We start from the raw sequence: 13452 nt of genomic DNA, 5'->3' as shown, positions 1-13452 counted from the left end.
ACTGCCTAATCATAATTGATTGGCATTTCTTCTCCATTATGTATCTGAGACAACCATGCACCAATACAGGTATCACTGGCATCAGTTTTTCGGTAATTCAAGGGTCATAATTCCGAAGTGCCTGGGCCGATTTGGCTAGTTATCGAACTTGGCTGAGGACTTATTGGCAAACACTCTTTGTTCAAGTTTGGTGAAGATCGGATGTGAACTGTTCGACTTAGAGCGTGGACATCAGTGTACAGAGCAATTTTCGGTAATTCAAGGGCCATAATTCCGAAGTGCCTGGGCTGATTTGGCTAGTTATTGAACTTGGCCGAGCAAATTTTGTTCAAGTTTGGTGAAGATCGGATAAGAACTGTTTGACTTAGAGTGCGGACAAGATTTGTAACAGACGGACACACACAAGACAGGAGATCAATACGTCTCCCACACCACTGTGTGGTGGGAGACATAAATACTGAACTAAGACACAAAAAAACAAAAACAAAAAAATGTTTGTTTCACATGTAATATCAAAATATTTTTCACCTGTGAACATCAGACCTTAAATTTTCACTTGAAGCTATGCCACTTGTAAAATAATTCATCTGATGTTCACTCAGTGAATGATGTGATCTTACACTGTTTTTTGAGTTTAGTGCCATTTTTCAACAGTATTTCAATTATGTAGCGGTGGGCATTTAACTTTACCAGTGTTCCTAGATTCTATACCAGTACTAGCCTGTTTTCCACAAGCAAATGCCAAATTCTCCACAATAATCATTGGTGGAGGGCAACTAATTTCAGACATACTTTTCTTTAAACAGATTTTCAAAGAGAACATCTGCCTCACCCTTGGATCGAACATAATGATCCACAGATCTGCACTCTCCCTGTCGAGCTAAGTTGGCAGGCTGAACAAACAAATATCCTCTATTTCTCAACACTCCCCTTCATTGATGAAAATCTACTATAGCATAAAACTGATTCATATGCTAACCTTAGCTTTGCAAGGTGTTTTGGGACAAGGTGTATCACCATGACACATGGCACCACAAGCATGATCACATAGGTCTCGTTTCTTCTGGCACGGCTGCTGACACACCTGGCCTTCTTCTAAACATGGGCCCTGTAAATGCATACATATAAACTCTGTAAGACCAACTGGAACATTTTCTTTGTCTGTTTTGTTGACTTTAAGTCACACAGATATATTTTACATCCCACAGCATCTTTGGAACTGTTAAAGCTCATATTCCCCTCCATCCTGATAAAACATCTAATACATTCATGCTAAAGCTAGATGGATTACTTGTCACATATTAGGTAAAACAATTTTACATCCAATGTGGGGTCTTGAACCCAAATACCATAATCAGTAAAGTGGGCCAAGTGATTTGATGCCAGCTATATAAACCCTAGCATTCATTATTATTTTCAGGAAAGGTCAGACACTTCATACATCATCTTCATGCCAACTGGATAGCTTCATATGTAAGTAATGTGCAACCTTAGCTGGATTTCAAACCCAAAGACGTTAGCTACTGGTGACCTTAAATCAGTCACCCTAACAACATAGCCACAAACCATTTTCTAAGACAAATAAAAAGAATATATACCAGACACTGAAAACTCAATATGTACTTAACAGACCTACCTTATGACAAGTCTTAATGCAGGAATGTTCATCACAGGGGAGTGATTTACTGCACTTCATACCACACGATATTTCTGTCAGATGACAGGGAATGTTGGATCTCATCTACAACAACAAGACAATATACATGCTTCAGTATCAATACCTATACCTTGTACTTACACAATTTTAAACTACATGACAATTCTATCAACCAAGGTTTTTCCTTAATATACATTTTCACATCTTGTTCAGATGTCCCTAAACAATTTGAATGTGTTGCTACATACAAAGATTTAATAAGTTTACACTAAACTTATTTAAGGTTGATTGTGAATCAGATTTTATAACTTACAGAAATCATTCTAGATACTTCATTCCTGACGGAATCCAGGGTATGAGTTTCTTCTGGGTTTAGTGCCATTTTTCAACAGTATTTCAGTTTCGTAACAGCAGGCAGTAAACATAATGTGTGTTCCTGGATTCTGTACCAGTACTAATCTGTGCTCCACAAATGAATGCCAACTTCAGGCAGAGGGTGAATGATTTCAGACACAGTGTGTTTTACCGAATCATCATGGAAAACATATGCCTTGAGAGGGATCAAACGCATGCCCTTTCAATGCACAGATCTGTGCTCTCCTTCTTACGCTAAGGAAGTAGATAATAGGGTATGAAAGAGACAAATTTACTTAACAATAGATTTTCCTGGGTTTAGAAATTCTTACATATATACTAATTCATCTGTAACTTCAAATATAACTGTATGTGTTTTCTGCCTAACACAAATGGCAAAGATTTATCTTTTATGACCAACAGACTTAATCTGATTCCATCAATATGTAACAGAAATAAAAATACACCGAACAGACTGTAACAATGATGTTATGTAACCAATGACATGAAAATGTGTAGATAAATATCTACAACTTTAGATATCTCACATAGGTATTGTATTAGTGAGAAAAGTACCTACCACATGATTTCCCATGCACATTTTCTTGGTAAGCTCTGTACAAGGGGGACATTTCTCTTCACTGTGGCAGTTATGGCGAACTGAAATTTTGAAAGAAATAATAACAAGAGGGCCAAGATGACCCTAGGTCGCTCACCTGAGAAACACACCATAACAGTGTAAACATGTTTGAACTAGAGTGATTTCATGGAAACAAATATTTTGGCCAATTTTCATTAAGATTGGACTAAAAATGTGGTCTCTTGAGTTTAAACAAGTATTTTCTTAGATATGACCTAGTTTTTGACCCCAGATGACCCATATTCAAACTTGACCTAGATTTTATGATATAATTTTTATCAAGGCAACCATTGTGACAAAATTTCATGAAGATCAATTGAAAAATACAGCCTCTATCGCATACACAAGGTTTCTCTTTGATCTGACCTAGTGACCTATTTTTTGACCCCAGATGACCCATATTCAAACTCGACCGAGATTTCATCAAGGCAATCATTCTGACCAAATTTCATGAAGACCAATTGAAAAATACAGTCTCTATCGCATACACAAGGTTTTTCTTTGATTTGACCTAGTGACCTTGTTTTTTAACCCAGATGGCCCATATTCAAACCTGATCTAGATTTCATCAAGGCAATCATTCCGACCAAATTTCATGAAGATCAACTGAAAAATACAGCTTCTATAGCATACACAAGGTTTTTCTTTGATTTGATCTAGTGACCTAGTTTTTAACCCCAGATGACCCTAACTTGACCTAGATTCCATCAAGGCAATCATTCTGACCAAATTTCATGAAAATCACTTGAAAAATACAGTCTCTATCGCATATACAAGGTTTTTCTATAATTTGACCTAGTGACCTAGTTTTTGATATCAGATGACCCATATTTAATCTCGACCTACATTTCATCAAGGCAATCATTCTGACCAAATTTCATGAAAATCAATTGAAAAATACAGTCTCTATTGCATACACAAGGTTTTTCTATAATTTGACCTAGTGACCTAGTTTTTGACCTCAGATAACCCATATTCAAACTCGACCTAGATCTCATCAAGGCAATCATTCCGACCAAATTTCATGAAAATCACTTGAAAAATACAGTCTCTATCGCATACACAAGGTTTTTCTTTGATTTGACCTAGTGACCTAGTTTTTGACCCCAGATGAACCATTTTCGAATTTGACCTAGATTGGCATTGCTCTGGTGAGCTAAAAATCAAAAGAATTTCCTATTCTTTAAACTAAAGCCACATAAAAAGAATCAATACAGTAGTCAAAAAGCTACAGCTGTCACACAGAGCATATCACAACACAAATGGTTTATGAAAATAGTTCATACACAGTGAATGTTTACAAGCCTTTTCCCACAGTTCAATACACATATGACAATGAGTGGTTTTCTTAACTGTACACGTTATTATTCAATATTTGTGGTATTTATCTAAACTAGTTATGGAATGTACTGCACAAATTTATACTGTCCGCTGACAAGACGAGATTTGGTCACTCTTGTATAATGAGTATACAAACAGTAAGAAAAAAATGCTAAAGGACAGCTTATGGAGCATACAAAACATGCACATGATGCACACAATACTTGCAAAATAAGACATCCATAGCAATCAGACTTCTGTATGACAAAAATTGTCAATGTCAAAAATATGATAATTACAATAACTATCATAAGACTATCTAGATAATGATAAAGGAATAGTGTAATTTTCTGCAGTTTTTAATCTTTAAAAATTAATATGCAAATGCAGTGTAAAACCAATAACACTGCGAGTCATATCATTTTATAATCGTAAAAGAAAAACGAGCACATACAATCAAAACCTTCTTCCTAACACTGCCTACAACACTGACAGGCATTCAGACTCAATGTATATGCTTTTACTGACCAATACCCTGGGTCATACTTAAAACATATGATTACTTTGTTGTTGTTTTTTGAAGTCACACTCAGAGCTATGGTCATCTGATGGCTTTTCAAATTTATCAACAGTACAGGAGGATGATTTTCATGTTATTTCACAAACTGGCAGCCCTTCTGAGTAGAACCACAAACCTTCCATAAATTCCTAGAAGACTGTCTCTCACTCAAACTGCACTTGCATCAGCCTTCAATGTAGTCCTTCAGGGAATACATGAATCTACTAACTCATATTTTTGCTTGTACATGAAGCTACTGAATAGTAATTCTACCAGGACATGAACCTATTGAATAGAACTTCTGTCGGGATATGAGCCTTATAAATTGTACTTCTGCCGGAACATGAACCTACTGAATAGTAATTCTCCTTTGTCATGAACCTACTGAATAGCACTGTGCCTAATAAATTGTACTTCTGTCGGGACATAAACCTATCGAATAGTACTTCTGCAAGGACATGAACCTACTGAATAGTACTTCTGCCGGGATATGAGTCTAATAAGTTGTACTTCTGCTGGGATATGAGCCTATTAAGTTCTACTTCTGCTGGGATATGAACCTACTGAATAGTACTTCTGCTGGGATATGAATCTACTGAATAGTACTTCTGCCGGGATATGAACCTACTGAATAGTACTTCTGCCGGGATATGAATCTACTGAACAGTACTTCTGCCGGGCTATGAACCTATCGAAAAGTACTTCTGCTGGGATATCAACCTAATAAGTTGTACTTCTGCCAGGATATGAACCTACTGAATAGTACTTCTGCCAGGATATGACCCTACTGAATAGTACTTCTGCCGGGATATGAATCTACTGAATAGTACTTCTGCTGGGATATGAATCAACTGAATAGTACTTCTGCCAGGATATGAACCTATTGAATAGTACTTCTGCCGGGATATGAATCTACTGAACAGTACTTCTGCCGGGATATGAACCTATTGAATAGTACTTCAGCTGGGATATCAACCTAATAAGTTGTACTTCTGTTGGGACATGAGCCTAATAAGTTGTACTTCTGCTGGGATATGAGCCTAATAAGTTGTACTTCTGCCAGGATATGAACCTACTGAATAGTACTTCTGCTGGGATATGAGCCTATCGAATAGTACTTCTGCTGGGATATCAACCTAATAAGTTGTACTTCTGCTGGGATATGAGCCTAATAAGTTGTACTTCTGCCAGGATATGAACCTACTAAATAATATCTCTGCTGGAATGAGCCTAATAAGTTGTATTTCTACTGGGATATGAGCCTAATAAGTTGTACTTCTGCCAGGATATGAACCTACTGAATAGTACTTCTGCTGGGATATGAGCCTAGTAAGTTGTACTTCTGCTGGGATATGAGCCTAATAAGTTGTACTTCTGCTGGGACATGAACCTATTGAATAGTTCTTCTGCCAGGATATCAGCCTAATAAGTTGTACTTCTGCCAGGACATGAACCTATTGAATAGTACTTCTGTTGGGATATGAGCCTACTGAATAGTACTTCTGCCAGGTGAGCCTAATAAATTATACTTCTGCCAGGTGAGCCTAATAAATTGTACTTCTGCCAGGTGAGCCTAATAAATTATACTTCTGCCAGGTGAGCCTAATAAATTGTACTTCTGCCAGGTGAGCCTAATAAATTATACTTCTGCCAGGTGAGCCCAATAAATTGTACTTCTGCCAGGTGAGCCTAATAAATTATACTTCTGCCAGGTGAGCCTAATAAATTGTACTTCTGCCAGGTGAGCCTTATAAATTATACTTCTGCCAGGTGAGCCTAATAAATTATACTTCTGCCAGGTGAGCCTACTGAATAGTACTTCTGCCAGGTGAGCCTAATAAATTATACTTCTGCCAGGTGAGCCTAATAAATTGTTTTGTTTGTTTGTTTTGGGTTTAACGCCGTTTTTCAACAGTATTTCAGTTATGTAACGGCGGGCAGCTAACCTAACTAGTGTTCCTGGATTCTGTACCAGTACAAACCTGTTCTCCGCAAGTAACTGCCAACTTCCCAACATGAATCAGAGGTGGAGGACTAATGATTTCAGACACAATGTCGTTTATCAGTCACGGAGAACACACGCCCCGCCCGAGGATCGAACTCGCGACCCCGCGATCTGTAGACCGATGCTCTACCTACTGAGCTAAGCGGGCGGGTTCTAATAAATTGTACTTCTGTCGTGACGTGTACCTACTGAATTATACTTCCGTCAGGTATTTCTGATATTATTGTTATTATTATTATACCAGATTTACATAGCGCCCTTTTCATGATAAACACGTTCAAAAGCGCTTTACATATAGCAAACGCAGCCACACAGGGCACGAAATTCATCCTCTACTAGTACAGACACAGAGTGATCTGACCAAAGGGACAGAGTGAGGTAAAGCCCCCAGAAGAGATAGAGAGAAATCCTTTTTAGATACAGGCCTGTCCGGCTAACTTATCCTAGCTCTTTGCGAACAGACAAGTCTGGTTCTTTAACGTGCCCGGTGTATAGCACCGATGCAAGCGAAGTCGTCTTTCCTTGGAAGAACCAGTACAGGCCTCTTAGTTAGGTGGGAGACACTCAAGAGCATCTCAGAAATTTCCAGTGCCTGTGACACAAAGCTAATTATTTGTTCTCTTCCGGGTGAAACATGAACCTACTGAATTATACTTCTGCAAAGATGTGAGCCAAATGACTTCTGACTGGAAATGTACCTACGCAACTGTACTTCTGACAGACAGAGAGTTGTACTTCCCCAGGGACATGAACCTTCTGAAATTCTAAACAGACATGAATCTACCATATTTCTGCCAAGACATTGCCCCAATGAACTGTACTCCTGAAAGGATTTGAACCTACTGAACTGTACTTTTGCCAAGTTATGAACCTATGATGATGATGAGCAAGTATTTAAATCTCAGCTACCTTTACAAGGCCCTACCAACATTACAAAAACTACAGGAAAAAAGTACATGTGTACCTGTATGATCACATCCATGCTCTCTAGTACAGGGTCTATGACACTCTGGAGGATTTGTACCACACGGAATAGGAGGGTATAACACCTCGGCACCACAGTAACATGTCAACTCATCAAAACCTATAAAATATGCAATATAGAACTTTTACTGTTTTAATACACCTGTAATTAGTAAAGGCAGAACTATCTAAAATGTGTAATAATAAAAAAAAGATCATTTCTTGTTTTCACAGATGGTATAAACCAAATTTCCTGTACTTTCCTCAAAACTTCCACCAAAAATTAAAGACTATAATAAATCATACTAGCAGTTTCTATCAAGATTTTTTAACCTACCGCTGATGGCAGTTTTTGATGAAGCAGAATAATTCGAACATATCTGTGGAGTCACTGTAGGATCATTTGTGTTAAATGATTTTTAATAAAATTTTGCAAGCAGATTTTTCAAAACTTCCAATACATACATATACATAAAAGTGAACATGCCATCTGGTGGCCATGTTTTAAGACAAATCTGATTCTGAACACTCTTGACAGCAGGTCAACCAAGTAAAAATTTTGTATGGAATTATTTTAAAATTAGGCCAGCAGTTTCTAACATAAATAATTTTAAAGTTACCACTATATACTGTAGAATCCTGCTAATGAGACCATCTACAGTTCTTATCAAAAGTGGTCTTAATTATAGCAGTATAGTCTTATCATTGTGTTTTCCTTGCAAATCCTTACAACATTTCAACAATGTAAAATGTTATCTAAAGCTTCCATGACTTCATGCAGATCATCTGTGCCAAGTTTTATTATTTTCTACCATATGACTTCAGAGATGCCATTTGTAGAAAAGTGTGGGTGCAGCATGATTAGTGATCAAAATAGTTAAACTTGAGCATGTTGTTTACTGATAAGCAAATGAGACCTACCAGCCATCAAGCATGGAGGGCAGTTATTTTTATGACAGGGCTCTGTACACTTGTGTTGTCCACAGGGAAGCTTTCTACCACACAACAAGTCACACGGATGTTCTTCTCTCTAAAAAAATAATGATACAGTAAAAATTTGACATTCTGAAAACATTAATCCCCAGAAAATCAGTTGCTTTTCTAAAGTCCCAATTTTCCATCTTAAAAATTCAATTAAAAAAGCACTCTGAATACCGGAAACTCTGAAAGCTGAAAACATGATGATTATAAGTGGGCACAAAGGAATATCATAAACAAAATTTCTTCTAATTCCTCGATGGTTAAGTGTTAAACTCCTGTGTCTTGTCACTTTTGCTTTAAAACATTATCTCAACTGGTGACTTTTTTTTTTCACCAACACTGTACTTCTACTAACTTGTGCAATGTAAGTAACTGACAACTTTCAGTTGTTTTGTTTTTTTTGTTGTTGTTTACTCTTTTTTTGGAAATGGGTCCCACACTGTCAGATTGGGATTTTTTGTCAAGAAAACATGTCAATTTGGGAAAAAAAAAACAGTTTCAAGAATATGCAAACTGGGAATTGTAAAAAGTGGTGTTATGTTATGAAACTGCTTCATTTCATAAGAATTTACTGACATCACTGAGCACATTTCATATTGCTTTAAATGTTTAAGTTGACATTAGGTGGGTCTTGACTGAAATATGCAAATCAACAGCATCTCTATGCAAAACGAAATGCACCCAAAGCAAAGTGCCTATCAAGTTAGAGGATCATAGGTCAAAGCATTCAGACACACAGACGACCAGCCCCATCACATAAGGTCACAAAAACCTAAAATCAATAGGGGTCATCCACAGTCCTGCAGCAATGTGTCTATCAAGTTTGAGGATCCTATGTCAAGACCTTTTCAAGATCAGTTAGCAGGGACCCCTTTTTTAGGTTTCAAAGAGGTTATGGCCGCTGCAATGCTGCGTGGTCAGATGGACGTATAATGTGATGGTGATGATTGTCTGACAATTTGTTATGAATTTAGTTTCCACTTAAAAACTTTATTAAATACTTTGAGCTATGATCCTCCAACTTGATAGGAACATTGCCCCTGGTGTATTTTACTCTGCACAAGCCTATTAATAACTCACCAATCCTGTCTAACAGCAAAACAATTTCAGATTTGCATGGTATTCTACATTTAATGACCTGAAAACCAATCTTTACTCATTTTTACCTAAAAGAACAAGTTCAAAACATTTCTAAAGTAATATATCATAGTAAATGTTAAAGCGACAGGATGCATTATTACTTACAACACAGCAAGGTTGCCCACATTTATGGCGACCACAGGATTTCTTCCTATTGCACCTTTTATCACAGAGAAATTTATGATCTTCACCTGTAAGAAAGGTACATACACAGCTCAGTGCTTTGTTGTGTTTTTAAATTGCAACAACACAATTATGGTAACAAGGTGACTTTAGACCTCTGACTTAAGAAAATGCTAAGAAGTAAAAATAGAAGTAAACAAGAGCTGTCACTATTGGTGACAAATGCCCCCGAAGCGTGCCCAAGAATGCTACAGTTGTCTGCGCAAAAAAATCACACATCATTTTGTCACCTTGACCTTAACCCAAGAGACCCGGGTCATAAGTGTGACACACCTTCTCAATATGGTTAACATTTGTGTCAAATTATTTTCAAATCCCTTGATAAATGGCAGAGTTATGGACCAGACAAGAAACACCTTTGACTTCTAAGTGTGACCTTGACCTTGGAGCTAGGGGTCTGGGTCTTGTGCATGACATCATCTCATTATAGGGAACATTTTTGCCAAGTAATTTTAAAATCCCTTCATCAATGGCAGAGTTATGGACCGGACAAGAAACAGACCATGTTAACCTTTAACCTCTAAGTGTGACCTTGGCCTTAGAGCTAGGGGTCTGGATCTTGCACATGACATGTCGTCTCATTATGGGGAACATTTATGCCAAGTAATTTCAAAATCCCTTGATGAATGGCAGAGTTATGGACCGGACATGAAACAGACCCTGTTAACCTTTGACTTCTAAGTGTGACCTTGACCTTGGAGCTAGGGGTCTGGGTCTTGCGCATGACATGTCGTCTCATTATGGGGAACAGTTATGCAAAGTTATTTCAAAATCCCTTCATGGATAACAGAGTTATGGACCGGACACGAAACAGACCATGTTAACCTTTGACCTCTAAGTGTGACCTTGACCTTGGAGCTAGGGGTCTGTGTCTTGCGCACGACACGTCGTCTCATTATGGTAAACATTTATGCCAAGTTATTTCAAAATCTCTTAATGGATGGAAAAGTTACAGCCCAGACAAGAATTTACACGGACGCACACACGGATGGACGGACAGTGCGATTTTAACATGCCCACCTTTGGGGGGCATAAAAATAAATGTAATAAACACTTATGAATGGTTTACAACCCAACAGTCAAAACTATTAACCCTCAAACTGTTTTACAGACAGGTTATTCTAAACACAAAATATCTATGTTGTCTAGTGAGGTATAGAGAAATAGCCAAATTGAAAATTCTTAATTACACATGTTTCGCTTGCATTCAACAACTATACCTGAGCAAGAAAAAAAGCCTGTAATGCTGTCAAAGGAACAAATTTGAATAAGAACACTCTTATTTGAACTGAAATCAGTAAATTATAACCAGTATTTCTGTAAACTAACTGATATCCATGGCAGACTGATTTTCATGGATTTTACAGTTGCATTATTGCACAAAATTAAATCCTGACAAATAATCAAATTTTCCACATATCTTGTTTGCAAAATTTGAAATTTCATGTCTCGATGAAATAGTAATTTTTTGTGGAATCCACAAAGTTTTAAGATCAAGAAATTTCATAATTTCAAATTATGTAATATGTACCATTCATGTTTGCAATTTCTGAACACTTGAATTCTTTGTCCATGAAGAGACATTGACAAGAAAGTAATGTAGTTCCATTGCACGGCCCACATGGTCCTTCATGACACGGCTTATCACATCTATGTGGACTTCCTGCATCATAAAAATAATCATTTAAAGCTGCATGTTAAACACCCCAGTCTCTTCAGATTGTATTTTTCAGTATCAGTGTCTCCCTAATTATTCTATCTTTGTCACATCTTTTGTAATGATTTTTTAAAATTTTTACGTCTATTGGTAAATGATGGATTTAGTTAGATTTACAGAGTATCATAAAACTACAACAGCTGTTAGATAAATACTCAAACAATTACTTAAAAATATTTAATAAGATTATTTCTAAAGATCTGAATGTCATGTCATGTGAAAAGTTACTTTAACAAAGTAAGGAGATAAATAGAGCTGCTTTTGAGAAAAGCGCATGTCTCCCACAACTGCCTAATCATCTGAATAGTAAGTCTTTCTTTATATACTGTTTACTCACAGAAAATATACCTTTGATAGTTTTGGAGTAAGCGGCCTATCGCTAAGTTTTGGAGTAAGCGGCCTATCGGTAATTCAAGGGCCATAATTCCGAAGAGCCTGGGCTGATTTGGCTAGTTATCGAACTTGGCCGAGGACTTATTGGCAAACACATTTTGTTCAAGTTTGGTGAAGATCGGATGAGGAATGTTCGACTTAAAGAGTGCGGACAAGATTTGTGACAGACTGATGCACCAAGACCTGTATCACTGGCATTAGTATTTTCGGTAATTCAAGGGCCATAATTCCAAAGTGCCTGGGCCGATTTGGCTAGTCATCAAACTTGGCCGAGGACTTATTGGTAAACAAATTTTGTTCAAGTTTGGTGAAGATCGGATGAGAAATGTTCGACTTAGAGTGCGGACAAGATTTGTGACAGACTGACTGACTGACTGACACACAGACAGGAGTAAATCAATATGTCTCCCACCACAGTGGTGTGGGAGACATAACAAGCTAGTTGGATACACAATACAAATGTACTTAAACAAAATGGAAATAAAAAATAGCAATACAGTGTAACCTCTAAAGAGCAAACACCAACTGGAAGGTGTGTCTGTACAAGTGCTGTTGTCCTGGAGAAGTTAATTAAGAACTGAATCAAATGGGAAAGGAAGATTCTGCCTTTGCAGATAGGCGTCAAAAGAAGAGGTAACATGCTGTACATAATTTTCTTAAATTTGAAGCCTTTGTTTACTATATTAAATACTGAAAACTGATTAATTTTTACCATCATCACACTAACCTGGTGGCCCACAGTCAAGAACTTTATTGCAAATAGCACCACATGTAGGAACAGGCTCAAGGCAGCTGGCTCTCGGCTTTGAACTGAGTTCTGTAAGTTTTTTAGCACCACAGGGGCAGTGAGTAGTATTTGCTGGTAGTAGAGGACAACTTTCACAGGCATGTCTGTGACACGGTTTATCACATGTGTGGTTACCACAGTCCAATTTTCTGAAAATAAAAAGCATGAAATTTTATTATAGTGTCTGAAGTTATTGGCCCTCAACCTCTGAACCATGTGGAAAAGTTGTCAGTTACTTCTTGTGAGTACTGGATCAGAATCCTGGAACACACATTAGATGAACTACCTGTGATCATTCACATAACTAAAATTTTGTTGAAACCATAATCAAACATCAAACTAAAAGACAGGGTTGTCTTCACATTCAAGAGCCAGGCGATTTTACTTTAGTTGATTAAATTTTGACATTAGTAACATTTCAAAAGTCTGTTCTATATCTATTTCAAATCAGCTTTTACTATTAATTACATCAGTAATATTATTTAATTATTTCTGTTGGGTTTAATGTTAGACCAACACAATTATAGGTCAGGTTTAATGTCACCCCAACACAATTATAGGTCAGGTTTAATGTCACCCCATCACAATTACTGGTCAGGTTTAATGTCACACCAACACAATTATAGGTCAGGTTTAATGTCACACCAACACAATTATAGGTCAGGTTTAATGTCACACCAACACAATTATAGGTCATATGGCGATTTCCCAGCTTTTCATATTAGGAACCCCAGAAGGCATTATTTCTGGCAC

At 37.2% G+C, this 13452-nt stretch overlaps 1 protein-coding gene across 1 annotated transcript in view; it reads right to left on the bottom strand.

The window, feature by feature from the left end:
• The window catches only part of LOC123532967 (transcriptional repressor NF-X1-like), a 43614-nt gene that overhangs the window by 8184 nt on the left and 21978 nt on the right, over positions 1-13452 (bottom strand). The window contains exons 9-16 of the mRNA XM_045314600.2: positions 12640-12848; positions 11334-11465; positions 9725-9810; positions 8420-8528; positions 7500-7619; positions 2592-2671; positions 1637-1741; positions 980-1108 (exon numbers count right to left, since the gene is read on the bottom strand). Of these exons, the coding sequence (XP_045170535.2) occupies positions 980-1108; positions 1637-1741; positions 2592-2671; positions 7500-7619; positions 8420-8528; positions 9725-9810; positions 11334-11465; positions 12640-12848 (970 nt within the window). The remainder of the gene's footprint in view (positions 1-979; positions 1109-1636; positions 1742-2591; positions 2672-7499; positions 7620-8419; positions 8529-9724; positions 9811-11333; positions 11466-12639; positions 12849-13452) is intronic.

Source organism: Mercenaria mercenaria, chromosome 11 (genome assembly GCF_021730395.1).
Source record: "Mercenaria mercenaria strain notata chromosome 11, MADL_Memer_1, whole genome shotgun sequence".
Classification (NCBI taxonomy): domain Eukaryota; kingdom Metazoa; phylum Mollusca; class Bivalvia; order Venerida; family Veneridae; genus Mercenaria; species Mercenaria mercenaria.
The sequence above is the reverse complement of the archived record's forward strand: the minus strand, read 5'-3'. Positions and strand labels throughout refer to the sequence as shown.